Source organism: Camelus bactrianus, chromosome 3 (assembly GCF_048773025.1).
Source record: "Camelus bactrianus isolate YW-2024 breed Bactrian camel chromosome 3, ASM4877302v1, whole genome shotgun sequence".
Classification (NCBI taxonomy): Eukaryota; Metazoa; Chordata; class Mammalia; order Artiodactyla; family Camelidae; genus Camelus; species Camelus bactrianus.
The window spans coordinates 2,329,115-2,356,362 of record NC_133541.1 but is presented as its reverse complement, the minus strand read 5'-3'; the positions used below and the strand labels follow the sequence as shown (position 1 = coordinate 2,356,362).

General features: G+C 64.6%; 1 protein-coding gene across 2 annotated transcripts in view; it reads left to right on the top strand.

The window, feature by feature from the left end:
• Positions 1–1,525: 1,525 nt before the first annotated feature.
• SLC12A7 (solute carrier family 12 member 7) overlaps positions 1,526–27,248 on the top strand; it is a 40,111-nt gene continuing 14,388 nt past the window's right edge. For both annotated transcript variants that reach the window (XM_074355633.1, XM_074355630.1), the window contains exons 1-9: positions 1,526–1,747; positions 17,054–17,148; positions 17,555–17,677; positions 20,385–20,531; positions 21,780–21,834; positions 23,472–23,602; positions 24,559–24,800; positions 25,031–25,242; positions 26,352–26,519. In XM_074355633.1, coding sequence (XP_074211734.1) covers positions 1,624–1,747; positions 17,054–17,148; positions 17,555–17,677; positions 20,385–20,531; positions 21,780–21,834; positions 23,472–23,602; positions 24,559–24,800; positions 25,031–25,242; positions 26,352–26,519 — 1,297 coding nt within the window. In that variant the 5' untranslated portion in view covers positions 1,526–1,623. The remainder of the gene's footprint in view (positions 1,748–17,053; positions 17,149–17,554; positions 17,678–20,384; positions 20,532–21,779; positions 21,835–23,471; positions 23,603–24,558; positions 24,801–25,030; positions 25,243–26,351; positions 26,520–27,248) is intronic.

Here is a 27,248-nt window from a genome sequence, read left to right as displayed (position 1 = left end):
GAGGGTGTGCCCAGCACCCAGTGGCAGGGGTGCAGGGGACCCTATGAGGTGCCTGTGCTCCCACCACCCACTTCAGCACCACATCCTTGGTTTCGCAGACTGATGCTCACACCTTTCCAAGAGGGCGGGCCGCCTCCCTGGGAAGGACACCTGGGGACCCCCCTGTCTTTTGGGGTGGTCTTTTTCCCACCTTCCATGCTGCTGACGTGGAGAAGGAGCTAACAGCCACCTAGTGCCACCCGCAGCCCTGACCTCTGCCATGTGACACTCCAGCCCCTTCCTTATGTGTAGGTGGGTGTGAGCGTGGCCCAACTCAGAAGGCTGGTGCTGGGTGGGGGCGGGGTCACAGGGAAACATCCCTGGAGGGCCCAGGTGCCCAGCTTCTGCCGAACTGAGACGCCCTACCTGCTTCTCCGTTGTCTTTTGCTGCGCGTGGCTTTCCTCGTTGTGATTTTCTGTGGTTTGGCTGTTGAGGGGAGCACAGTGCCTGGAAGTGCAGAGCCCCTGGGGCCCCCACCCCGACGTACACAGCGCTTCCCTGCCTCAGGCCCGGAGAAGCCCACGCAGGTTCACGCTCAATCCCACCCGCGCATCTGCTTGTTGTTACAGTGTGTTGTGACCATCTTTGCCCACACCGCCTGTATTTCTGCTCTACTTTTGTAAAACTGTTTTGGGGTGATCATTGCATCCAAATGTCACAACTTTTTGGACCAACTTCTCTTTCATGGACATTGGTTGTTGCCGGCTTTCCTGTGTCTTTAATAAATTTCCAGGTGCTTGGAGGATACGAGGCCCCTAGATCCTGGTAAGTGCCTGGCTGGGGTCCCAAGCCCACCTTGCGGCCTTTCCTGCTCTGTACTGCAAGCTACCCTTGGGGCCTGCCCAGATGTGCCCCAGTGGGGTATGGGCAGGGGAGGGCTCCTCTGAGCCGCGGGGATGGGCCTGGGGTCCCCAGTGGGCAGAGGTCGTGTCCCAGAGCCCTGGTGACTTGTGTCTGTGGGGTTATGTCCGTTGTGCACGGAGCCCCTAGACTGGCCCCCCTGCTGGAAGCGCTTCCCTGGATCCCTGGCTGGTGAGCCTCAGCCCAGCGAGGGGGAGGGGAGGGGAGACCGGATCACCGCCCCAGGTGGTCAGTCCTACTCTCCGGCTGCAGGTGGGGGACAGAGAGGACTGGGGAGGGACAGTGAAGGCAGAGGTGGGTGCAGTTGCGGGAGGGGGTGGAAGTGCGGGCTTGGTGGGGGGACAGAGCAGGCAGAGGCCTGCTTGGGGCAGGAGGTGGGGCGGGCAGTGCAGGAACCGAGTCAGCCGCTGGGGGAGCGGCGGCACTGGGGTCCGGGGGCGCAGGCAGCCTCCGGGAGCAGGCTGGGAGAGGGGGGCTCTCTGCGGAAGGCGCTCCGCCACACCTCGCCCCGCCCCGCCAGGCGGCACGCAAACTTTTCCAGGGCCCGCGGGGACCGCAGGTGCGGTCACGTGGGGCGGGCGGGCCGGGGGCGGGCCTCGCGGACCCCGCCCCTGCGCTCTAGTCCCGGCGCGTCGGCCGGAGCGGGCGGAGCCGGGCCGGGGCGCGCGGAGCGGAGCGGAGCGGAGCAGGGCGCTTTGAGCGGCCCGACTGCCGAGCGCGCCATGCCCACCAACTTCACCGTGGTGCCTGTGGAGGCGCGGGAGGACGGCGGCCAGGATGAGGTGGCCGAGCAAACCGAGGCGCCGGGTCCCCCCGAGGGCGGCGGGCCCGACTTCCCGAGTCCGGGTGAGCGCGGCCGCACCTGCCCGCCTGCGGGACAAAGGCGGAGGCCGGGCTGCGCACGGCCGGCTGGGGTGGCCAGGGCCGGCACGGGAGCGGAGGGTGGCCAGGGAGGAGGGGGCGGCCCTGGAAGGAGGAGGAGGGAGGCCCGGGAGGCGGGAGAGTTCCCCGCGGTGGGGAAGGGAGGGGGAGGGCGACCCGGGAGAGGCCCGGAGGGGGTGGGCCGGGACGCCGCCCGAAGAAGGGGTTTGGGGCTGCTCTCCGCCCCCTCCCCGCCTCCCCGGCCCCCTACCGGTTCCTCTTCTCCTCACTAGTCCCCACTGCTCTGTTTGCTCCTGTGGTTCCCCTCTCACCGCCCCCTCCCCTCCTGTCTCCAGAGCCCCGTCACCAAGCTTCGTGGTGGGGGCGCAAGGCGATAGGGCCCAGGGGCCTGTGGGTTCTCCTTTGCTGCGCCCCCGTTGCCCACCCCCTCGGGACACAGGAAGCACTTTTCCCTCACTCGGGATGGGGCACTTGGGGAGGTGTGGGACGCCTTGGGTAGCTATGGAGACGGAGGAGGAGCCTCTCTCTCCACCCGAGTTCCCAGGCCCCCCAGGCCCCCCAGGCTCCCCAGGCTTGTCAGCCAGTAGGGCCTCGGGATCTCGTGGTGAGGCTTCCCGGGGCTGGAGCGCCTGCCTGCTTCCTTCCCGGCCGCCTCCACCCTCGGCTCTGCTCTTGCGCGCTGGGGCAAAGGGCCACCAGTCAGATAAGCCCGGCTGACCGTGGTTAGGCCCAGGCTCTGCGGGGCCATCGGCAGAAGGACAGCAGGGCCCTGGCGGGTCGGGGAGGGGGCCCCGCCAAATCCCACGGAGCTAGTTCCGGCGGAGTGTCCTCGCTGTCTTTGCTTCTGGGATCAGGAGGTCCCTGGCACTTTCACTTTCTCGGGCGGGGTGGGGGTGGTCCCCATCCTGTTACTTCATCATCCAGGCTCCTAGCCCCACTTCTCTGCAGCTGAGGGATGGGTCACCCTGAGTGAGCTGCTTCATCTCTGGGTCAGCACCCCTGTAGAATTTGGGGGTCACTAGCCAGTGTTTGGGAGGGGCTGCCCTGCTCCAAGCAGGAAACAGGCTGAGATCAGTGGAGGCAGCAGGTCCTGGGCCCAGGCCTTGATCCTCTGGAGCCCCCTGTCCTGGCAGGAAAGCCGGGCAGCCCCTGGGGCACTGTTAGGAGCCCCTGTGAAGGTGCTGTCCCGGTGGGCGGGGGTGGGTTGGTGGGGTCCTGCCCCCTTCCTAAGGCGCCCATCCCGCTTTCCCCTGCATGTGGGTACGGGACTGGTCATGACTGCCGCCTGGCTGGGAGGCACAAAACCAGAGTCCACGGCCCAGCCTTTCTCTCACCATTGCTCCAGCCCGCCGGGCCGCACCTGATACCAGGAGCTGTTGTGTCCTCAGGGGACCCTGGGCACCTTCCTGGATGCCCGGCTCCCAGTCTGCTGGCCCTTCTCGGGTGGGCCATGCTCGCTCTCTGTAGGCTTGGAGTGTGGCTGGTTTTGGCCCCATTGTCTTTTCTGTCGAGCGGCGCCCCCGGGCCTGCGAGCATCGCCCGGCTGGCCTCAAGCCCCCAGCCCCTCTCACTCCGAGGCTCCTGCTTTCTCAGCCCTATTCCCACTTCAGCTCCACCAGCTCATCTGGAATCCTGTTTGCCTGCGTGATCTCAGGCAGGAGCACTGGCAAACGCCAAGGGCGGGCTCCCTGCACGCCTTTCAAGAAACCCTTTAGGGTCTGAGCTGAACTTGTGACACGTGGCTGAGCTGGCACAGAACTCAAACCCAGGATTTGCGTGCTCTGTGTTCTGCGCTGGGCAGGAAGACTTCCAGACTGGGTCCGAGCCCTTGTGGGGCCACAGGCATGCATGCTCTTGTCTTTTAGGGTCTGCTTGGCTGGACTTGAGTTTCACTGTAAGCCGTCAGGCCACAGTTGTTGCCCAGAGAGGTCCTTTGTTGGGCTCCATGAGGGGGGCCTGGGGAAGTGGTGTCACCCCCTGCTTGCTGATGGGACAGGAGCTGGGCAGCTGGCTGGAGCCCCCTCTGAGGGCCCATGTGGGGGTCCTTGCCCTGTGGTCCAGCCCGCGTTCACTGAAGTTCCTCTCCAACTCCGTGACTGGCCTTTGAACACACAGGGAGGCACCTGGCTTCCTGGGCAGGCCTCCGGGTGGTGGTGAAGCAAGTTTGGGGAGACCCTTCCTAGGTGTCCCTGGGGCTGCCGTGGAAGTAGGAGGCGTGGGACCCCCAGGTGAGGGGGGAGCAGCAGCCCCCTCTGCAGGCCCACCTGGCCTGGCCCAGAGCTTAGTGAGAGCAGGCTTGGGCCTGCCCGGCCGAGGCCGAGGGCCTAGTTATGAACCTGTGACACCTGGAGGTGGAGGGAGCCGTCCGTCCGTGCATCCATCCTGGGCTGCTTCTGCTCCTGATGGGAGCCCTGTTGTCCGCATGTGGGGCCGGACCCATTCCGGCTGTTGGAGCCCTGCGCCTCCATCCGCACGGCTGGCCCACACCAGGCCTTGCCCTTGAATTGCCCCTGCTGCTTTGACTTGAGTCCTTCCGGCAGCAGGCCTGTGGGCGGTGCGAGGGGGGGGTCCCAGTGTCTTAGAAGTTGCCGCTTGCGCCCCCAGGAGGGTCTGCCCGACCCCGCCTGCCCTCCTCCGCAGGGCCCAGTGGGGCAGCCCTGGAGGGGTGGTGTTCCCGCCCCGGCTGGGGCCTGTTCCTCCAGGAACTGCCTGCAGCTCTACTTGGGCTTCCTCTTCCTTCCTCATTGTTCCTCTTTTTGGATCTTTCTCTGTGATTTCGTGCTCTGCTGCTCAGGTCCTGCTGGCCCCCCGGGGGTCTCTGGCCCTCTGTGAAGGGGCGCTGTGTCCCCCACCCGCTGACCCAGGCTGCCCTGGGGAATATCACCTTTGACCCGCGGGGGCTCAGGAGGCACAGGGACCTCGGAGGCTGTCAGCACACTTTCTGCTGTTGTGTGTGAGACCCTTGAGGGGCTGCCGCTGCCAGATGGCTAGACCACAAAGCTGAGGCTCTGGGCCTGGGGACGTGGAGATCGGGGGCCGTGTGGCCGAAGATTGGGCCCGAGACAAAGCTTCCAGGTTCCGTCCGGCTGGGCGAGGCCTCGGAGCAGTAGCTCCCTCACTGGGTTGCAGGAAGGAAGGGACGCGTCACGCTGGCCTGGAGCAGAGCAGGAAGGGCAGGCGGCGCCGGCTGTCCAGCTGTCCCTTCGGGCTGAGGGGTCAGCGTCTGCCCGGTCTCCGTGGGAATCACCGTGGGTGGTCCAGGCTCTGGACGTCATTCGGGAAGATTTCGTGATGCTGGACGGAGGGCCAGGGGAGGTTACAGAACGTGTGTTTTGTGCCGGATCCTGCTTTTAAAGGCAAAGGACAGCAAAGGGGGTGGAGACTCGCGGAGAGTGGGGCGCTGCCTCCTGGCGCATAGCCTGGGTCCTGCACCCCCGGCGCTCACAGGGGCTCCGGGGCCAGCTCCAGGCAGCTGGTCCTTTTCTTAGAAATGGAGGGAGAATGTTCTAGGTTCTCCTGCCGAGCCCTTGCGTGACACGTGGGCACCCGTGTCTCTGCGTGTGTGCATGTGTGGGTGTGTGTGCACAGCGCACTTCTGTGCACGTTTGTATGAGCTTGTGTGCAGGTGTGTGTGTGTGCTCGTGGGCTGGTGGGTAGAGCACGCTTGGCGGTCACAGCGTTGGGTCACACACTGGGGTGTCAGGATTCCTGTTCTTTCCCTCTCGGCCCCCAGCAGACCCTGCTGGTTGAATGGCAGGAGCCACATCGCACTCGCAGAGGGTGGCTGTGCTGACACCTGCGTCCTGATCTGAACTCTGTTCCCAGCTTGCGTGCCCTTTTCCTAGCGTGGGAAGCCTCTTCGATCCAGCTCTGTGGTCTCTTCCTCCGGGAAGTTCCCGGACCTCCTGATCTCGACGCTGTGCTGGGTGGGCATCTGTGGACAGTGGGGAGTCTGGGTGTGAGGGGTGCCTCCGAGGGTCCAGCTCTGCCCGCAGCGCCCCGAGGGGCTGGGCTAGTCCGGGCCGCTGGGCACTGGTTTCCATCAGCTACGGTCTGTTCAGTGAACACTGTGAGTGTCCACATCGGGTCCACTATGATCCTGGGGTGTATCACTGACCAGGAGGTCTCTGCCCTCTTCCTGGGGGTTCCAGCAGCTGCAGGAACCAGCACGTGATTTATGGTGCGATGGGGAAAGCAGGACACCACAGCACCTGGGCGGTGGTCAGCATGGTCTTTCAGAAGGGGACACTTGTGCAGGCAGGTTTTGGGCACTGAGGACAGTGCCACCAGCAGGTGGGGGTGGCCTTCAGATGTGAACCTCAGCGCCATCCACGCGGAGACCACGGGCTTTGGAGCCATTCTGGTTCTGATGTCCCGGCCATGTGACTGTCCAGACAAGTGGGCTTCTTTGAGCTGCAGCCTCCTCGTGCAGGTGGGGGCACCCAGTCACTGGGAGTGAAGGAGGCAGAAGGGGCTCCGTCCAGGCGAACCCACCACCCACCTGTCTCTATTCATAAGGTGGGCTGTGGCCTGGAGTGGGGAGCAGCTGGCCCTGCAGACAGACTGTTTGCTTGTGTGGCCACCTCCATTGATGTGGGCATGTGGCCGGTGGCTGTCCGTGTATCGTGTGCTGGGCCTGACCCCACGTGTGGGCCAGCGGGATGGTAACAAGGACCAGCAGTCTCCACCCCAGGAAATCAGCCCCCCTCATGCAGCCCCCTGGGGTGCAGCCCCTGCGTTGAGTGAAGTGCTGTGGCCTGTGAGGTGAGCCTGGCCTGAGACAGGCACCTTGGGGCAGTGAGTCAGGGTCTGAGGCCACGGGGCACTGAGCTGGCCCAGGGGGACTCCACGAAGGGCAGCCTGGAGGCACTGGGGCAGCCGTACTGTCCCGCGTGCGTGTTTGGGGGGCTGTGGGGGGACTGCCTGGTGTGTGGGTCCCGGGCCGTGTGCTCAGCTGGGCTCTCAGCACTGCTGGGGAAGTAGAGGGCCCTGGGGGCCAGTGGGGCTGGATGTGTGCCGAGTGTTCTAGGGCGTGCTAACCTGCCTCTGCCCGGCAGCCCTGCGGGGCTGGGTGGGCCCTGGAATTCCCTGCTGTCCCAGCGCTTGGATGGGTCCTGCTCATTGGTGGTGTCCTGTGTGCTGGTGGAGAGTGCGCCCCCTTCTCACTATGGAACCTGGGAGGGGCAGGAGCCACATGGCACCGTCTGTCCTTCCCTCAGTGGCTGAGGCTCTACTGAATCTCAGGGTATTTCTTTCAAGTACTTGATCCCAAATGTCCCCGCTTTGAGGGGTGGAGCGAGCTTACAGGCTACCGGGTAGGAGGCTGGATGAAGTACTTGCGGGGCCATTGGAAAGAGGGGGTGCCTGGGGAGGGTGAGGGGCCTTGTGTGGGCCAAGCTGGTCAGGGCTGAGGCATCACAGACCACGGAGGGGATGGCTGGTGCGGCCAGAGGTGTCTGCCAGGTTAGGCCCCATGGGCAAGGGTCTGGCCTCGCCTCCCTCCTGCTGCAGAACCTGCCATGGAGGGGGCCTCTGCCCAGCAGACCTGGGGCCCCGGTCCTAAGCTGACCTCAGGAGGTTCCTGCAATGGGGGAGGGATGGCCTTGGGCTGGGGTTACCTTTGCAGGGCCACTGTCCACTGGGCTGCTGTCCACGAGGCCGCTGCAGACGGCCTCTCCACCCCGCCATGCAGCTGGGGTGCAGCAGCAGGGCAGCCAGGCTGGGGCGGAACTCGGAAGCGGAGGCCCACGGGAAGATGTGTGATGTCCAGCGGTGTAGACAGAACTCCTGTGTGCCACTGGCCAGCTGCCCGCGCCTCCTGTATCACCCGTGCTGGGATCTAAGTGGATCCAAGTCCTGGCCACCGATGTGAGGCTGGAGGGCAGGACTGATGTTCAGCGTTAAGTGTTAACCAGCATCCAGGCCGCAGATGCTCTGGGGCGTCCCTCCTGCAGGGCCGCTTTGCAGCAGGGGCAGTGGGGCAGGCGTCTGCAGGCCGCTCTGAGAGAGTGAGGCCAGTCTGGGGTCCCGAGAAGGAAGACCCCCTCCACAATGGGGCCCTGCCAGGCTGAGGCCAGGGTGCGGTCTGGGGTCCGGCGGGGCCTGGGAGTGGATGGCACTCAGGAATAGAAGCCGGGCGTGGGGCTCCCTTCTGGAGGACGCTGGGGCAGCGCCCTCTGTGGAGAGAGCAGAGTACAAAGGGTTAATGCCTCTCTTTTACGAGAAAGAGGGAACTCCCTCTTCAGAGCAGAGGTCTGGGCCGTGCAGATAGGCCTGCAGCGCCAGCCAGACCTGCGGAGCGATGAGGCGGCCCGGCTCCCCCAGCGTGGCTGCAGGTGCCAAGTGGGTCCCAGAGCCTCCTGCCGGGGGCCCTGTGGCGGCCGGGGCAGGGTGTCAGCAGGGCTGGGCGCCCGGCTGGGCAGGGTGTGAGCTGTTGGTGCTGGGGCCTTGCCGGGGTCTCGGCATCCGCGCGGGGCTCAGAGGCGAGGCCCTGGCGCCTCTGCTCCGGCTGCTGCCGCGGTTTGTTTCCCCTTTCCTCCCTCGGGTGGTCTCTATTTGAGAACGCAACTGGGGGGGCCGTGGAGGTGCCATTTCTGAGCTACGTGTGGCCTGGGGTGAGACCCGTGATCGTGGTCAGGCGGCAGTTACGAGTTTCCTGCCTTCTGGGTTCTGAGTTCCTCTGGAGCAAAATCCCCGATGGTCCTGGTTCCGTGTGCATGTGGCCCCTGGGGAGTCTCTGTTGGGTGTTGGGAGGAGAGCTGGACGGCCCCCTTGAGCCTGCGTTCACCATGCGTAGCCGGAATCACTTTCAGTCCGCCCGGCCTGCAGCCGCTCTGAGCTGGTCAGGCAGCGTGTTGCAGCCCAGCCTGTCTGGGCATCCACGTGCGCGGGCAGCACGTGGTGGTAGCCTGGCGCCGTCCGCAAGGTGGGGGCGCCCCCGCTGTCCACGTGAACCCCATGGCCATCCAGAGTGTCCTCCTGTTCGTTTCTCTCTCCTGGAGCCGGCCTGTCCCAGGGGTGGCCCCGTCCTGGGCTCCGTCCGGTCATGGCGCCTGCGGGTCAGGCCTGGGTTCTCAGGGAGGCTCTCAGGACGGTCACTGGGGAGGGATCACGTTGAGCCGAAATCAGAGGAGACAAGCGCCAGATGGTTCTTGGGTTTCCTCTTTCATCTGACGAAGGGTCTCGACCACAGCCAGACAGGAGCCTGTGTTGGAAACGGGAGCCGCCCCGGGGGGCTGGTGGGGGCCTGGCCGCCCGCCTCCTGCCTCTGCCTGCAGCAGGGCCAGCCCTTCCGCCCTGATCGGCATCCCACCCCCGGGCTCGGATCACAACTGCCACCCGAGGACGGGGAGGGCAGACCAGACCGTGAGCAGGCAGCCGTGGGACCGAGCGGTGGCGGGAGCCGGTTCCCGGAGTCCACCGGAGGCTCAGCCCCGCTGTTTCCCCGGAGGGGGCAGGTCCAGCGTGGGAGGGCGTGTCCTGTAGACGGGAAGTCCCCAGACAGTCTCTGCTCTTGAGCAGGTCTCGGAGCCATGGTCCCGGCCATGCCTGTGTGCACGTGCACGTGTGTTAACGTGTGGGTGCGTGTCCACGTGGTTTCTCCGCGCTGGTGCCTCTTTGTAGCTGAGTGCCTCTTCCCTTGCTTTCCCGACTGTGCGAGTGTCAGGTTTCAGTGGGATGAGCCACTGAAAGTTGAGTCTTTGGCTCAACTGCTGGGCCGAGGCCCTCTGGTTGGGGGCAGAGGAAGCTGGTGGTGGCCAGAGGCAGTGGTGGCAGTGTTAGTCCTGGTTGAAGGGTGGCCACGTCCCTCCAGCGTCCAGAGCCTTCCTGACTCCTCTCAGAGCCCCCAAGGAGAACCTTCACCCCAGGGCTGTGGGGTGGGCAGTGGTGGTGGGAGCCCTGTGGGACATGCTGGGTGGGGGTGTGCGGGGGATATACCTGGGCCAGGTGGCTTCTGCCCTGAGGCTGCACTGCCTGGTGTCAGGGGTTGCTGGAGACAGGATGCTTCTGGAAGTGAGGGCTGAGTCCCTTCAGGGAAGCTGCAGAGGTGCTGTGACAAGCCCTGCCACCTCTCCAAGTGGCATGTCCCCCCCCCCCCCCGCCAGGTGCTGGGCTCCGGTGTCCAGGTGCCTGTGGCTGTCACTCGGGTCTGGGGCCCCTGGCATGGGGACAAGTCGTGCCTCCGCCCTGGTCCCTGGGCCTGGACGTTGCTGCCTTTAGTCCTGAGCAGCAGGGCTGTGTTTGTTGGAGGAGGCTGGAGGGCAGGGCAGGAGGGCCTGTGCCCAGAGTCACACATCAGGGCCTTTGGGAAGAAGCATCTCTGGGTGTCTGGTCCTGTGTAGGATGGCACAGTGACCCCGCAGGCCATGCGAGGTCCAGCAGGGACACGTGGAGGCTCTGGGGGGACCAGGTCCAAGGGCACAAGGGGTGCGTCCCTTCTGTCCTCTGGGCTCCCACCTGCGGGCAGATGCCTCTCCCGCTGGAAACCCAGGATGAGAGAGGCTGGCCTGCCCTCCAGGGGATGCCACAGGCAAGCAGCCACATCTAGCTGGAGGGCTGTGGGTGATTCCTGGACTCTCAATGTTTCCTCTGTTTTTGCCATAGAATGGGTTTCTGTTTTAACCAGAAACTTGCTGTTAACAGCATGGGGACTCTTGGCCTTGGGCCTGGACACAGAGCTGTTTCTTCTCAGCCCATGTCCCTCGGGGACTCCCACCGCCCGGGTTGCCAGGCTGCTGGATTTCAGATTCCAGCACTGATCCTGGCTGCGCAGGCAGAAGGCAAGGGCCAGACGTCAGGAATTGACCTCAGACTCTATTCCAGTGCTTGATCACTGCAAAGAGAACCTGCCACCGTGGACGTGGTTATATGGGTGCCCTGGGGTCCGGGGACAGGCCCCATTCTGCTGGCAGCACCCCAGGAGATCATGCATCCCTCCCCCACTGCCAGTGCCACAGGGCAGACCCTGCCCTTGATGGCAGGGAGGGGCCGTGCTGCCGATGGTGGCCAGGCCCAGCTGACCCTTGGGAAGCTGTCTGGCTCAGGGCCCTGCCTGCCCCTCCCCTGGGAGCCGTCCTGGGAGAGATGGTGGTAAAATCCCAAGCCAGTCCTGGAGGGGGAGGACTCGGGGCAGAGAGCGCTGGCATGCCGGGAGTGGGAGACGGGAGAGGAGGTGGTGCGTGGAGATGGGGAGGCTGATGGGGGCTGTAACGAGGGACTCAACCAAGCGTCCACAGCAGACCGCTGACTGGGCTCCCAGGACCCGGCTGGACGGGGGTCTAACAGCGCTGCTTTGATGCTGAGCTGGGGCAACCTCCCCTCCGGCCCTGTGCCTCCCGCCCCACAGAAGGCTCTGCTGCCGTCACTCGCCGGTGCCAAGGACGCATGCTCTTCTCCAGGGACCGGCCCAGCGTGCCCGGCGGCTTCCTGTTCCCACCCCGTAGCCCAGAGCACCACGTCGCGTGCTGTCTCTGCTCAGCACTTCATGTTTACTGATGTCAGAGTTAAGTTTGCATTTCATGGAGCCAGAAACTGGGCATCAAAACCGATGTGGGAAAAAGAGCAGAGGCCTCCTCTGGGTTTGGGCGGGGGCCTTCTGGGCTGCGGTGTCGGGGATGGTCCGCGTCTCCGCGGGGCCGGGCACACGGAGGTGGGGTGGCTGCTGTGCTCTGGGCCGCGTCCGGTCTCGGTTGGGGAGGGTCCGCGCGGCTGCGTGGCTAGCACTGGCGGGCGCGGGGCCTTCTCAGAGCGTCTGTGATGAGCTTGTGCAGAGCTGCCCTGCCGCTGCCTTCACTGGGATGGGGGTCAGGGCCGAGGGCTCTGCCTGCTGACCCCTTCCTGGCCCGTGTTGGCTCCCTGAGCCCTGGGTTCTCAATGGCCATCCCATCCATTTCTGGGAGGGCTGGTCGGAGGCCCAGCTGCGTTGCTGTCAGTCAGGAAGTGCCTGCTTGGCCGCCATCCCCCGTCCAGAGCCATGACCTCTGGGGCTGGATGGGCTCAGGGTGCGCGTTTCCCAGGTGCTGCTGGAACTTCCCTTAGACTTTGAGGGAGCCCAGCGGGTGTGTGGACACCAGGGCCTGGCTTCCTCGGGCTTCCCAGGGCTGGCAAGCACGGGGGCACCAGAGAGGGGAGGCGGCTCTCCGCAGGCCCCTCTTGGGCCGTGAGCGTGTCTCAGACCCTCCTGTTTTGTGCCCTGGGCCGCTCTGAGCGGTGCTGGCCGGGTGTGGGTTTGGAGGAAGCCCCCGGAGGGCTGAATTCTCACCGTTTGACAAGGCACCCGCTGTCACCAGGCTGGTTCCCCAGGGAAGCCCCTCTTCTGCCGCATTTGTTCACAGGAAACACGACATCAAGTCCAGCCCCCCTCCCCGAGCCTTCTCATTCGCCTTTGAACCCGTGAGGCCTGGTTTTAGGAGTTCTTCCTCGGCCTGGGACCAGTCACCACAGCTGGTTTTGCTTCTCAGCCGGCCCCGTCTCTGGGGGCCACGCTGCATTTCAAAGGTGTGGAAAGATGAATGACAGCGTGTGGCCGCCACGTCCTATAGGGCAGAACGGGTGTGAGTGGACGTGGGGGTCCAGAGCCAGCTGTGTGGCCCAGGGCCTAGGGCCCGTGCCAGCGGCCCGTGCTCAGGCCACGTGGCGCTGGTGCGCAGTGTCTTTAGGTGTTTGGATTCTGGTGGCTTTTCTGCTGAATTCACCACCTGTGGGGGGGGGCGGGGGGACTGTCACAGGCTCCTGGGGTCCCTGACGAGGCAGCGCCCTGCGCACGGGTGCCAACGCCCCACTGGTGTCAGCACGTGGGGCTGTGTCGGTGAGCGCTCCCAGGTCCCTGCCGTCACCCTGGATCCTAGGTGCCCTTAGGCCCTCTCTTTCCCCCAGGGGCGTCTCTGGCGCTGGGAGCCCCGTCGTTTTGAGGCATTCACGGGCAGGCCCTTGCGAGGGGTGGCGTGACATTCTGAGCCTTGTTTGTTCCACGCGGGTTCTATTGGCTGAAGGATCCTCGTTTTAAAACTGAGTCAGACCGTTTCCTGGATGATGAGAGGAGTGAGCCGCCGTCCTGGCCCCACCCTCACCCCAGCTCCACGGGGGCTCGAGTCACAACGGGGCCACCCGCCCGCTGCACCCACATGGCTGGACGCACGCCCTGCAACCTTTGATCACGTGGGTTGCGATTTCTGTGGGGTGGGCACCAGAGTCGCATCTGTCACAGGAAGTGAGCAGGTTTAAAGCCGCGTCTGAGCCTGGCTGTGTAGGCGAGTCAGGACCTGGCCGGTGGAGGGAGCCTCCAGGCCGTGTCTGTGGTTAAAAATCTGATGGCCGTGGCCGCGCCGGGCCATTGTCCTGAGCACTCCTGCCCAGAGACAGCAGATGTGTGTCCTACGCTCCTAGCTGCCTTGGCCCAGGATACCTGACCCTTGTGGGGCCCTGCCTCCTCATGTGACCCGGCAGCCACTGTGTGGCTCAGGCACCCGGCGACCTCGGGGGTGCGTGCCTGACAGGGGTACCATGGGGGACCCGTCCCAGGAGGGCTGGTGAGACCAGCCGCCCTCCAGCACCTGCACCCCCAGGATTTCCTCCACTCAGGCTTGTCCTACGTCCTCATGTCATGAACGAGCGGAGTGATGAAGGGGGCACAGGCCCAGGTGAGTGACCCCTTCCCCAAAACAGAGTCTTGGCAGAGGAGGACCCCTGCCCTTTGGAGCAGCGACCAGACCCGGCAGGGTCGTGCCTGGTGCTGTCAGAGTCCACAGAGGGGTGGGGCCTTCAGAGCCCCCTGCGTATGTGAAAGGATCAGGCCCTGGGGATTTGGGGACTGTGGTTTCCTTTGTGCAGATTTTCATTGTAACCTGTCCTCCCCTGAAAAGTGACAGCTGCAAGTTGCGTGTCCTCCAGTGGTGAAGGCAATGAGGAGACGCTGAGACTCACCCAGGTAACGGGTCACCGGTGTTTCCGTTTTTACGAAAGTGCAGGTGAGGCCCTCAGGTAGAAGTGTTTGGTTTTTAGCCAAGTCTTCCTCCGGCAGAACCGAGGAGTCGGCTGCCGCCCGGGGCTGCTGCCCTGTGCCTGTGGCCTCTGCCTGGAAACCCTCTCCCAGACGGGTTTCCTTTCCGCTTGTGAGAGCGTCCTTGGGGGCTGACTGGCTGGAGAAGTGGTCCTTGAGAAATGAAGTGTGTTCCCTGTAAGGGTTGGTGATGAAGACGGCCACCCTGGCAGCAGGGCTGCGGTGTGGCTGGTGCGGCCCCCAGCGGGAGGGATCGCCCCCGACGCTGAGGGCGTGTGCTGTTACCTGTTTATTTTGTGAGAATTTCCCCCCCACTTTCTGTGCGCAGCGTACGTGTTACTCTGGCCATAAATCAGCAGCAGAATGGCAAAGCTGAGGTTCACAGTCGGGTGCTGGGCTTCCTGCGCACACGCGACCGGCCACTGTCCACGCTGGGTCGTGGCCGTCCTGGTCTCGTGGGGCCTCACCTCTCCATTCCTTGTCTCGGTCCTCGGGTCTCCTGTGTGTGATAAGTTGCTGACGTGCACTGACGCGAACCGGTCGTTCCGGGTCCCGGGGAGCATTCACGGTGCCCTTCTCACCTGTTCCATTCCTTTCGAGTCCTCCCTTCTGGGTGCTCTCAGTCACGGCGGGAAGGCGGGCGGGCTGTCTCAGCTCTCCTTTTACAAGGTCGTGACTGGCCTTCCCAGCCGGCGGCTCCGGGAGCATCAGATGCTCCGGGAAAGATGTTGCTTCTATGGCTTTAACGTCGCTGCAGGTGCCCTCCCTGAGTCTGGCGGGTGCTCAGGTGAACCTTGGAGATCCCCCCAGGCCCAGGCTGTGCTGCCCACAGCTGCGCTGCGAGGAGGCCCTGCCCGCTCTGCCGCCCCTCCCCGGACCAGAAGCAGGAGACGAGGAGCCAAGAGTTTGTCCAAGGTCGTGGCAGAGGGCGAACCCAAAACTGGGTCTGCCCTCTCCCCGCCCCCACCCCGGGGGGCGGCCGTGCCCCGGCCTGCTTGTCCTCGAGTCTGTTCTGGAGAGAGCTTTCTTCATCTTCCGTTTACTGGTTGGAGCCGCTGATTTCTTGTCCCAGGAAAAGGATGGTTCTTACCAGAAAATAAAGTCGTTCTTACCGGGGAAGGATGCTGAGCAGAACAGGAAGGAGGCCCGGCCAGGGGCCGAGGTGGTGTGGGGAGAGGACTTTTAGAAATTATTTCTTTCTTATTTGAATGTATTTGTATTTTCAAGCTTTGTTTGGACCTAGTTTAGGCTCCAGAAAACTTCCAGGAGGAGCAGGGAATCGTGTCCTGGGCCCGCGTATTGGTGTGGCCGCGTGCTTGCGTCTCCTTTGCTGCCCCGTCTCACACCCTTCCTAACCTTCCCTAACCGCTGAGGATACAGCGCTGGTCTGACGCCCTCTCTGGGCGTGTTTACTAAAACACACAATCCCTGCGGTGCAGTCACCAAGGTGGGAAGCCTGCCCTGATTGAAGGTCTGACACGGTTCCCACCCTCAGCCCGGTGATGCCCTTCACCTGAGGAGCTGGTCCTCGCGCTGCTTCCTGCCGTCCCATCTCTGTGCCCTCCTTCCTCCGGAACTTTCTGGAGCCGGCCTGGTTCTCTCTTGGCTGCCCCAGGAGGGCCGGTGCTGAAGGTTGTCCTTCCCGTGGGTCTGCTTGGGGCTTCCCTGTGATGGGGCTCGGGGACACTGTGTCTCCGGGTATCGGTCAGCTGTGACCGCGTGTTTACCTGGCCCCAGCGTGGGTGAGTGGGTCTCTCCTCCTGGCACTGCCCTGCACCCCCTGCCACCCCTGTTGTACTGAGTCGGTTCCCTGTGGGCCTTGGGTGCAGTCCCTGCCCTGTTCCCTCCACCTCCCACCGGGTTCCCTGAGTCTGCAGGCAGTTTCTGCCCCAAACCATCACTGCAGCTCGGGGTCCAGCAGGGCTTCTGCCCGTGCTGCTCCCACATTGGTAGCTGGGGCCCGGCAGTGAGGAGGCACCCGGGGTTCAGCAGTGGGCAGGGGTCTGCTGTCATGTGGCCCCACGGGTGGAGCCCTGGGAAACCTTCTGGGGAGGGTCCGGGAGGACTTGGTGGGTGGGTGTGGGGCTGAGCGGGGTCTGTGGGATTTCGGGGCACTGGTCGGCTGAGAGGGGGTGAAGGGCCATGGCCTTGGACCCCCAAGGCCCCTGGCGTTGTCTCCCTGTGAGAGGCCGAGGACATAACCTAGAGCTTCCATGAGGACGGACTGCGGGCGTCACCTCCCTGAGCGTCACACTTCAGTGCCCTGCCCGTCTCTTTGGGGAGTCTGTCAGGAGGTCAGGCCATGGCCAGTCACCCCCGGCCGGACCTGTGTGGGCCGGTGATTCCCTGCTAAGCTCATGCTCAGGTCGGCCCGGAGACCCTGGGGGCCTGATGCTCAGGTTGGCTCGGAGCCCCAGGGGCCTGAGAGAAGCCGGTTTTGGACACCTTTCCCTGGCGTCCTCCCTTGGTCCTTCTGATGTGGGGTTAGGCTGCAAGCAGAAGGCCTTGTGGGGCCCCCAGGCCCATGGGTGGTGCTTACTTGGAGGGTCAGACAGGGGTGCAGGCAGTCCCAGCCCCACTGCTCTCTGAGTCCGGCCTGTCCCTGCGGGTGGCTTCTGGGATGGTGTTGCCCCGTTGCAGTGGGATGGGCAGGGCTGGGGATCAGAGCCATGCCGTTTTGGTTTTTCTCTAAACTTTAAATTTGGAGCATGCGGTCGGGCCAGTGTTTGAGGGTCTGGGAGCGTTGTAGACTGAGTTGGGGCTGACCCTTGTTCCTCTGTGGTCTGGCCACGGTGAGGCCTTGATACACTCGAGCCTGGGGCTGGAGGGTCAGGCCCTCTGGATAGAAACAGCCATGAAGACAGCAGGGCAGCCCTGGGCCACCTGCCACTTGGGCTCCGTGACAGCCCCGTGGGGGAATCACCGGTGAGGCCACCAAAACCGACGGGATCAGAGGAGTTGGAAACCCACAGCTGCTGTCGAAACAGACATCAAACCTCGTGCCGCCCCGTCCACCGTGGACGGTCACGGCCAGGCTCTCGGGAGCTGCTGGTCCTGGGACATTTATCCTGGGAATTTCAGCAAATCTGGGGTCTGCGGACTTGAAAGGGTGTGGGTGGGGCTTGAAGCCCTGGTGGGAGGAGCGCTGTCCTTGACTGTCTCCTGCCCGGGCCTCCTGCCCCGAGAGTCAGAGGCGTGCAAGGAAGCCCCTCCCCAGGGCCCCTCGGGGCCTCCTTCAGTCCCTTCCGAAACTGACCGATCTCTCCCTGCAGGAGATGGAACCCCCAGGGAGAACAGCCCGTTCATTCACGGCGTCGAGGTGGACAGGGAGAGTCTCTTTGAGCGAAAGAACATGGCGCTGTTTGAGGTAACTCGCACTTTCCCCTTCGGAGCAGGAGGTGCGAGAGTAGCTGTGGTTAGTTCAAGAAAAGAGGCCGTGGTCTCGAGGCCCCCAGTATCATGGAGAAACGCGGGTCATACAGAGGCCTTAGGGAGCCCCTCAGAGAAGCTGAATCCGGGCCGTCTGGGGACCCCCGGCCTCCCTCTCGGCTGGTGGCCCCACTCAGCGTGTCCTCGAGCCCCTGACTCTGACCTGCCGAGCGCGTGTCTGGGGCCTCAGACCCCTTTCAGGTCTGTTGGCTTCAGGGCAGGTGGAGCTGAGGCCCCAGACAGCCCCGGAGTCGGCAGGGTCCCCACTGGGTGGTCAATCCCATTGGTCTGGGGGCGTCTTGGCTGGGGGTGAGTGTCTAGCTCCACGTCTTGGCCCCAAACAGGAGGAAATGGACAGCAACCCCATGGTGTCCTCACTGCTCAACAAGCTGGCCAACTACACCAACCTGAGCCAGGGCGTCGTGGAGCACGAGGAGGCCGAGGACAGCCGGCGGCGCGAGGCCAAGGTGGGGCCCCCCACCGCCCCGCCGCCGCCCCGCCGCCGCCCCGGGACTCCTGGCCCCCCCCCCCCACTTTGTCTCCCATCGTGGGACTTACCCTGCACCCATCTTCCTCGGAGCTTTATTTCCTACTGGTTATTTCTGGGAATCTGTGCCAGGTGAAGCCACGCAGCCCTGAGGGCTCTGAGCGAGGATGCTGCTGGGGAGGCTTTGTAGGAGCCGCACCTGGAAGCATGGAGCTGCTCAGGAGAGGGGCCGTGGGGCTGGGGCGGCCGGGGCCGGACACCCGCCCTGCCTGCGGTAACTCGGGAGGGTGCTCAGGAAAAACACCTCAGGCCAATTTCCGGAAGAGTTATGCTTGTCCCTTCCTCTCTGGAATCTTGACCAAAAACCTGGCCTCTCACAGCGGTTTTTACCCTCTTCGACTCTGCTGCAGGCGGCTCGGCTGTCCCAGTCCTCAGCAGTAACATTTCCTTCTGTTTTCCCCAGCTCTCAGCTGGAGAGCAGGCTGCAGGTCCTGTTCTCAGAGGGAGCAGGAGGAGGGCAGGTGTGGCCTGAGCCCCGGCTTGCCTTGAGGGGTGGCCCCCAGCTCGGATGCTGAGACAAAGCTGGCGGGCGACCCTGGCCACCTCCCTGCCCTGCTGGTCCGTCCATCCCTGGGCCGAGGTGCCTGGCTCCCCGAGGGCCTCCTTCGTGCCTGGTCCAGACTGACCCCGGCCCCCCGCGGCCGTCAGAAGTCGGGCCACGGGCAAGCACCCCCTCTCTTTCCTCCTCCTGTAAACCAGCAGGCTGCAGGCTGCGTCCTGTGCACCTGAGGGCGCCTGTGCGAGGGAAGAACCTGTTGTTCGGGAGGACGTAACAGAGGCGGGATGTGGGGTCGCAGCCTCCACTGGGCAGCCTGGAGCGCGCTCCTGTCCAGCCTCGCGCTGGCTGCCCTCCCCAGGCAGAGGGGCGGAGGCCACTTCAGTGGACCCCCACCAGGACCTCCCTGGGCCTTCCCGGGAGTGGGGGATGCTGCCACGCTGGGAGGTGACCACTGCCGTGGTTGTGGGTGAACTGCTTCCGGGCACATTTCTGGGGTTTCAGGCTCTTGCTCTGGCTCTGGACCATGGGAGCCACAGGCCGTCCCTGTGCTGCATGTCTGTCCCTCTGTCTGTCTGTCAGAGATCGTGTCCCAGGGGAGCCCTGCCCTGCTCTGGGGAAAAGCTCCCAGGACCGACCCCCGGCCTCTGCCCGTGGCCCCAGCCCACTGCCGGGTCTCCCCATAGCCTTCCTCACGCACAGATGGAAATGCAGCCCACACTGCTGCTGTAAGTTGTGCTGTGAGCCCTGTCCAGGCTGTGGAATCCGCACACAGCACACAGCATGGGCAGGGCAGGGCCTAAAGTACCTGCCCTGGGGCAGGCAGCTGCCCGGCCTCCGTCCCCGGGGACCTGGGACCAGGTGCCACAGCTGGGCGTCTGCCCCAGGAGGGACCCAGCTGCTGCCCATAACCCTCAGCACAACTGCTGTGTGGCCAGCTGGGTGGGTTTGGTGGGGATGAACCGGAGCCCCACTTAGGACTGAGTGTCGGTCCCCTGGGGTGAGAGGGCGGAAGCCCCCTGCATGTCTGTCTGACCAGCTGGCACAGAGGTGAGGTGCTGGTCCCCCCAGAGGCACCTTCTCCAGGGCCCGGGTGGCCCTGGCATCATGGGCCTTGTGACCGGGTCAGATTGACCCTCAAAGCTGCCTTTTATGAGAGGGTTGGAGGCCCCATCTGGCCTTTCAGGACAACTCAAGGTCATCTCAGCCACTGGACAGAGAACAGCCCTGCACGAGCTGGGCCTGAGGCCGGGCGGGGGCCCTGCTGCCACTCAGACAGGAGGGGTTGCATCCGGTGTCTCGCGCTCCCCGAGACCATGAAGCAGAGCTGGCGCTGCTGCCGCCTGTTGTGCGGATAAAAGCCCCCAAGACCGTGCACGCCCGCCCTGCGTGCAGGCTGCAGACCCACAGCAGCTTTTATCACCTGCTGGGCACGGGTGTGCTGCCCAGCTGCGGTGTCACGCTGGCGCTGGGCAGGCCGGGCAGGCCCCTGGCCTTGTCCCCGAGCTTTCCTCTGGGCTGGTTTGCTTGGCTGTGGCCTTTCCAGGTTGCGGAAGATGTTTGAGTCAGGCGCCCTCCCCGACGTCACCCCGCGTTGGGCGGCCCTTTGGGGAGGGGTGACTCCGGAGTGCGCCTTCTCTGAGCTCCGGGTCCCTTGGTCGCTCCCACCAAGTGGGCAAGATGCTGTAGACTTCTGTCTGGACTTGGTGTTTCTGTACTTCCTGATGTTTTGGGAACGATGGCTGGACCCTAAGGAGTCCTCTCTGTCTCGTTTCCCTCATGTCTGGTTTCCGGAGGCTCTATCTGGGCTGCGGGTGCAGTGAACAGAGCCTGGGGCAGCTTGTTCCCCATTCACCCCAACACGCCCACCTTCCCACAGAGGAGGCGCCAAGCCCTGCACCCCCGTCTGCCCGCTGGCGTGGTTCCCACTCTTGGGCAGCCAGGGTTCTCGCTCTTGCTTCTCCCATTTTCCCTGTAACTGAAGCTTGTGCGCTTTGCTGGTCTCCTTCCTCGCCCTCCCATCCCCCGACCTCGTCGCGGCCCCCAGGGCCCACGCTGTGGACTCGGCTCCTGGGGGAGACAGGGGAGGGGCTGGCGGCCCCCGGAACCCACCCGCTGTGCTCTCTTCCAGGGTCCCCGCATGGGCACCTTCATTGGCGTCTACCTGCCCTGCCTGCAGAACATCCTCGGGGTGATCCTCTTCCTGCGCCTGACCTGGATCGTGGGGGCGGCCGGCGTCCTGGAGTCCCTCCTCATCGTGTCCATGTGCTGCACCTGCGTGAGTGAGCCTGGCACCCTCGCTGGGGCCCTCCAGGGGCCCCTGCGCTGGGCCAGTAGACTGTCCCCACGAGCAGTCCCTCCCAGGGCTGTGTGAGCACAGGACGATGGCCTCCCGGGCGGGCGGGACCAGGCCCATGAGGAGCCTGAGGGGGTGTCTGGGGCTGCATCTGCAGGAGCGCAGGGTGTGCGTCCCCCCCAGGCACAACTCACAGCCACTCGTCCTGCGAGTAGACGGGGTCCCCCTCCAGGTGGCTGTTCTCGGGGCCTCCCGTGGAGAGGAAGGGGCGCTCGCTGGCGGCACGCTCAGTCCTAGGTGCGTCTCCGTGGAGCACGTGTCTTCTTCCCACAGTTTGTCGGGCCTGGCTTAGCCTTCACGTGCCCTCAGCACTCAGCTCCACCTGCCTTGCTCCCCTCTACCCCTTCATTTGTGACCAGGAGGGCAATTCAGCCCAAGTGCTGCCCGGAGATGCAGTGTCTGAAAGACTCAAGCGATGCAGTGGGGTCGCTCGGCCGCCCGCCCGTCCCCTGCTGCGTCCCCACTGCGCCCCCCGCCCGGGGCCCTCCGTGCCCACGGTCCTGGGCTGTCTGCCCAGAGGTCACGCCTTGTCCTTCCTGTCCTGAGTGCCTCTTACACTTAATGAGCCTGGAAGTATCTTCGGGGCAACTGCCCCCAAAACAGACAGAAAGCAGGATACGGGGCAGGGCCTCGTGAGGCTGGAAACGTGCCCAGGCAGGCACGGGTCAGGGGGTCACTGAGGCCTCACGCTTTCCCAGGGCTGTTCTTCTGGTCCTCGGGTTGTGAAGTGATCGTTCCCCAAGCTACAGGTGTGGCCCCTTCCCTGAGCAGGTGCTGCAAGCCGGAGGTAGCCCGCCTTGGGCAGGGTCCGGTGGTCCTCCAACCCCATGGGGGGTGGGCACCTAGAGGGGGTTCCCAGGGACCCCCTGGGCAGGTGAGTACTGGGCGGGGTCCTGCACACCCCACAGGGAGGTCAGCGCCACGAGAAGCCAGCCCTCCACTGTGGGACAGGGTCCGGGGTCAGTTGTTTTCTGAGCTGCCCTCGGGAGCTTAGCTTCGGGGGTCGAGGGGGAGAGAGTGGGGCTGAGGTTCTGGCGCCCGGGGGAGCTGAGGTCAGGAGCTGGGAGTTGGCAGCCAGCCTGCAGGTGGGCACCGCCCCAGCCGGAGCTGTCCTCGTGCGGGTGACTCTTCAGACGCTGTGTTTTCTGAAGGGCACCCATCCTCTTGCAGACGATGCTGACGGCCATCTCCATGAGTGCCATTGCGACCAACGGCGTGGTCCCAGGTACTGGGGCGGCTGTGGGTGGCTGAGCAGGCCCTTCTGTGACCGCGTTGCGCACACGGTCTCCTTCCGACCTTCGCCCCCTCCGACCCCAGCAGCCGCAGATGAGGCAGAAGGGGGTCCCGGTGTGGACACGCCATCGCCTGCCTGGCAGGACAGGCCTCGCATCTGGAGGGGCTGGCGGGTGGGGACACATCCTCACACTTCGGCCCCTCAGCCGGGACCCTGCCTGCAGGCAGCAGTGCTCACAGCTCCGGCCCCACTGGAGCAAGGGTGCTGCGGGCTTTTCTAAGAGCAGACGGGGTGCTACCCTGCCCCTTGTCCCCCAGAGCCTGGCTGCGCCCTTGGGGTGGCTGTGAGGCTGGGGTTCTCCCCAGAGGGGGACCTGCAGGGAGGCCTCTGAGCTCCCTCTCCTCCAGGTCACACGGCTGCCCCTGGGCCAGGTGGGGCTGCCGGCCCTTCACCAGCCCTGCTGCCCTTCAGTTCTGAATTCTGATTTCCCACAAGCTTGTTCCTTTTTTAAGCCGAGGCGTTTCCAGGACCAAAGCGTCACAGGACATGGTCTCTGCTCGGGCAGTGGCTGACCAGAATGGGGCGGGGGTGGGCCAAGCGGGCGAGGCAGCAGGGCTCCGGGGGCCGTCGGTCAGCTCCCTGCGGCCCCCCGGGCGCTCGAGCCTGGAACCCTGGCTGCTCGCTGTCACTCCCCTGCAGTGAGGGGAGCGTCCCCATCGCTGTGGGCAGCGCCTGTGGGTGGGTGGCCTCGGGCGGAGGATAGGGTGTGCAGTAGGGCCTGAGGCCTGCTTGCTCTGTGAGCAGAGGGGCAATGAGGAGCCTCCCTGGACTCGAGGACCCGAGAGGAGGCCGCCTCTGCAAGTCACTCAGTTTGTGTGTGTTTGGTTGAGGCCCAGTGGGGTCTGCGCCCCGAGTCCTCGGAGGGCGGCCCCCAGGACTTCTCAGCGGGCAGCAGAGTGGGGACGGGGGTGTCTGTCCTCTCTGCCCACAGGAGTGCTGGAGGGGCCTCCCTGGTGGGTCCACCCCTGGTGAGGGGACGAGTTTTGTGTCGCTGTGGCTGACACGTCTCGGGGGAGCACCTTCATAGCCTGAGGCCTGGCTGGGAGGCAGCGCCCACGCTCCCACTGGAGGAGGGGGTGCAACCCTCGCCCTTGGGGAGATGGGTCAAGCTTGCTTTTCAGAAGGGAGTGCATCCCGAGACGTTCTCCAGGTGTTGGGGTCACGCGTGGCCCCTGGTGGGGGTCTGAGTCGGGTCTTAGCTGACCGACAGGGTGACCAGGCCTGGCCCGCGAGGCCCTGGGTGTCGGCATGCTCTCAGGTGTGATGCAGAAGTGATGCTCCAGCAGCCCTCGTTGTTTTGAAACCCTTTTGGGCAAAAGTTAACGGAATCATGGTGTCCGGTGTGGGTCAGCTGCAGGCTGGGGCGCGGCGCTCGGGGGCGGGCCTCCTGCCGTGGCTGCTCGTATTCTCATCAGTCACAGCTTCCAGACCCGGCGGCTGGTGTGGAAGGTGCTGGGCTGTGGGCCAGGCGTGTCCCCGGCCGGCCACCCTCTCGGCCCGGCCCCCGCTGCGTTCGCGGCCCGTGGCGCGTCTGTGACCTGCCGCTCCTGCTTTGGCGTCTTTTGCAGCTGGCGGTTCTTACTACATGATATCGCGGTCCCTGGGCCCGGAGTTCGGGGGCGCTGTGGGCCTCTGCTTCTACCTGGGCACCACGTTCGCGGGGGCCATGTACATCCTGGGGACCATTGAGATTTTTTTGGTAAGTGCTTTGCTTTGGGCTGGTTTCCGTGGCCCAGGCCACAGCCAACCATCAGCTGACGGGATATTGAAAGGGGCCGTGTGTCCGTCCCCTTCCCGGGACACGCTGCTCCCTGAGCTGTCCCTTCGCCTCATCACCCTGGACGTCTCCTCAGACTCTGCAGGTCGGTGTGTCCATCTCTGTCTGGGCACGTGACGGCCAGGCACGGCCGCCCAGAGTGCTCGGCAGGGGAGGCTGGAGCCTCCCGAGCCGGCAGGCTTGCCAGGCACGGGTGGTGGGTGGTGTGTGGCCGACTGGAGAGTGGGAGCCCCGAGGCCTGCAGGCTGTGAGCTCGGGTGCGGCCAAGGGACGCCCCAGCCCGCCAGCCCCGAGGCCAGCGCTCCTTATAAGTGGGTTCAAGGCAGAAGAGCCCCCGGTTTGCCAGGCTCCTCCGATGTCACGGTCTCTGGGAAGCCTGCCGGCCCTTGCCACCCTGCCCCAATTTTCCTCCTGCTCTGTCGCCATGGCTGTGGAGGCTGGAGACACTGGTGCTGCCCCCACCCCCTCCAGGTTCCTGATGGCGGGCGATGGGGTGACTGCTCCTGGTCTGTCACCCTTCCCTCGGGCCCGCGTGGCTCTCAGAGGGCTGCGCTGGCTCTCCAGGCTGGAATCACATCCCTGTTGGCAGAAAAACACTGCCTTTACTTTCAGTTGGGGCAGCGGGATGTCCTTGTGTTCTGCTTCCCTGGGGGGCGCCCGAGTTTCACCTTGGAAAAGTGCTCCATCCCCCGCCATCCAATGCCCCTGTTTTTTGAGATCCTGTCCTAGATGCATTCTGGTGGGGTGGGGGCTCTCAGGGAGGGGGGAGCCCAGCTCTGAGCCCCACCAGAGAAGGCCCTTTGGAGGTGCTGGAGTGCATCCAGCCTGTCCCTCGCGTGTCCCTCCTGGCCCTTGTGGACCTCGCTCTGTCCCCGCAGACCTACATCTCCCCCAGCGCAGCCATCATCCAGGCCGAGGCGGCGGATGGTGAGGCGGCAGCCATGCTGCACAACATGCGTGTCTACGGGACCTGCACGCTGGCCCTCATGGCCATGGTGGTCTTCGTGGGCGTCAAGTACGTCAACAAGCTGGCCCTGGTGTTCCTGGCCTGCGTCGTGCTGTCCATCCTCGCCATCTACGCCGGCGTCATCAAGACCGCCTTCGACCCTCCGGACATCTCGTGAGTCCTGGGGCCGCGTCTGCTCCCTGGCCGGGCTGGGGGCGAGCGGGTCATAAGGCTCTTGTAGCCGTGCTGTCTGCAAGGACAGGACAGGCTTGGGCACGGTCTAGGGCCGTGCGGTGGCCGCGGCCCTGAGGACGACCAGCAGCTCCCCTAGCGCTCATGGAAGCCCCCGGGTGGCAGTAAGTTCCCGGGGGAGCTGCACGGCTCACTCCCCGCTCCCGCCCCAGGGTCTGCCTGCTGGGGAACCGCACGCTGTCCCGACGTGGCTTCGACGTCTGTGCGAAAGTCCAGGCCGCCAACAACGGCTCGATGGCCACCGCGCTCTGGGGCCTCTTCTGCAACAGCTCCACGGCCAGCACCTCCTGCGATCAGTACTTCCTCCAGAACAATGTCACGGAGATCCAGGGCATCCCCGGTGTGGCCAGCGGCGTCCTCCTGGGTGAGCGTCCGGCGGCCTCTGCCAGGGCGGGTGGTCCGAGGCCCAGTCCCTGGGGCCCCGTCCTTCTGCCCCAGCTGTGGCTGTCAGCTCGTCCCCTGCTGCTGACCCACTGGGGCCCCTGTCTGGGCTGATTCTGCCCGAGCCGTGGACGCCGCGTGTGTCATGGCGACAACAGGTCAGGCTTCGAGTTGGATGCTTTATCTTTAGGAACTCATAGCAACACGCATGGGGTCACGGTGTTAATAAGGAAAATAATTAATGAGAGGTGACTTGTTTTGCTGTCTCTGCTCGTCCACGTAGAAAAATCGAGCTGGTCCTCCCTGCTCCAGGTGAGAGGTCTGCCCTTCTAGGGTAGAGACCAGGCTGATCCTGGCTGCCTGCTCTGTGGTGGGCGGTCAGTTGTCGTGTGTCCGTCTGAGGCCAAGACGACAGTGGGTGTCGGGCACATGGAGGCCGTAACACCATCCTCGTCCTGCAGGTGGAGCTGGGCGGGGCCGAGATGGGGGCGGGGAGGGAAGGGGCTGTCGTGCTGCCCACCTACATGTTCCTCGGAGCACAGGGGTCCTGACGCCCAGAGGGTTCTTCTGGATTCTGGGTTCTGGCTTCTCGGTGGAAGTTGCAGAGCAAACCCCTGGACGGGCAGCCACCAACAGGTCCCCCAGGGCGGGGAGGGCAGCGTGCAGAGGGGCCGGGGTTGGCAGGAGGGAGGTGAGGTGAGATGTCTGCGGAGGGGGGGGTCCCTGTGTGGGAAGGGTCTGGGCAGGCGAGGCTGCCAGGCTGGTGTCAGCACAGGTGGGAGGGGGCCCAGCTGCTTACCTCAGCTGTGTGTGTGTGTGTGCTGGGGGTCTTCCATCACTGACTGACTCCCTCTAAATAGAGATCTTCACTGGGGTCCCGCAGGCGGCTGTCAGGGCCGCGTTTGTTGTAGGAGGTAACTTTCTTGTTCAAACTTGACTGAAAGCCTAAAATCTCTCATCTAGAGATTAGCAGAGAACAGTCAGTCTGAGTGAGGTGTCCCCGTCCTTGTGTGGAGCTGGGGTCTGGGGTCAGTGGGGGGTGGTCACCCCGCCAGCAGGTCCTGGAGTCTCAGCCCGTCTGTGTCCCCACAGACAACCTGTGGAGCGCATACGCGGACAAGGGTGCGTTTGTGGAGAAGAAGGGCCTGCCCTCGGTGGCCGTGCCGGAGGACAGTGGGGCTGGCGGGCCGCCGTACGTGCTCACCGATATCGCCACTTGCTTCACCCTGCTGGTCGGCATCTACTTCCCGTCTGTGACCGGTGAGGCCTGCGTGTTCCCGGTGGGGCGGTGCCGCCGCAGCTCCGCCGCACACCGCTCCCCTTCCTCTTTGCTTTGGCTCAAGAAACGCACCTGTCTGTTCTGGGAGTGCAGCTCGGGGAGGCATGTGGCTTAAAGGAGCTCTGCTCATGCTCTCCCAAGAGGCCCGTGCTGTGAGAAGTGGCCCTGTGATGCTGGAAGCTAGGAGTGGGCACCAGGGCTGACAGGCTGGGAGCTGCGGCCGTCCTTGTCCTTTTAAGCGGGTCAGCTGACTTCTCAGGGGGCGCTCCACACAGACTGGTCCCCCATCTCCCCCACATGCACACACACATGCACATGGGCACACATGGGTTCACACGCATGTGCACACACACACACACCCCCGCTCCTGGACGGCCCTCAGCCTGCCTGGGATCAGTGGCCCCCACCCAGCTGGTGCCGGCTGAGAGGCCTGCGGCTGTCAGCATGTCTGTCCCTCCTGTTCCTGCACCTGCTTGGAGCCTGTCCGCAGACTTGGGGAGGCTGCCCACTGGGGCTGCTCACCCTGTCTCCCTGCCGCAGCCATCCCAGGGCGTGGACAGTGAGGCCCAGGCTGGCTCTGGGAGGCCCAACGTAGGGACGGCGGCCTATGCAGGCGCGGGGTCTCCCTGGCGTCGTGCAGAGTCCCGGCCTCATTCTGACTGCCCAGACGGGCCTGGGTGGCAGCATCTTGCTCTGCACTGTGACCCATC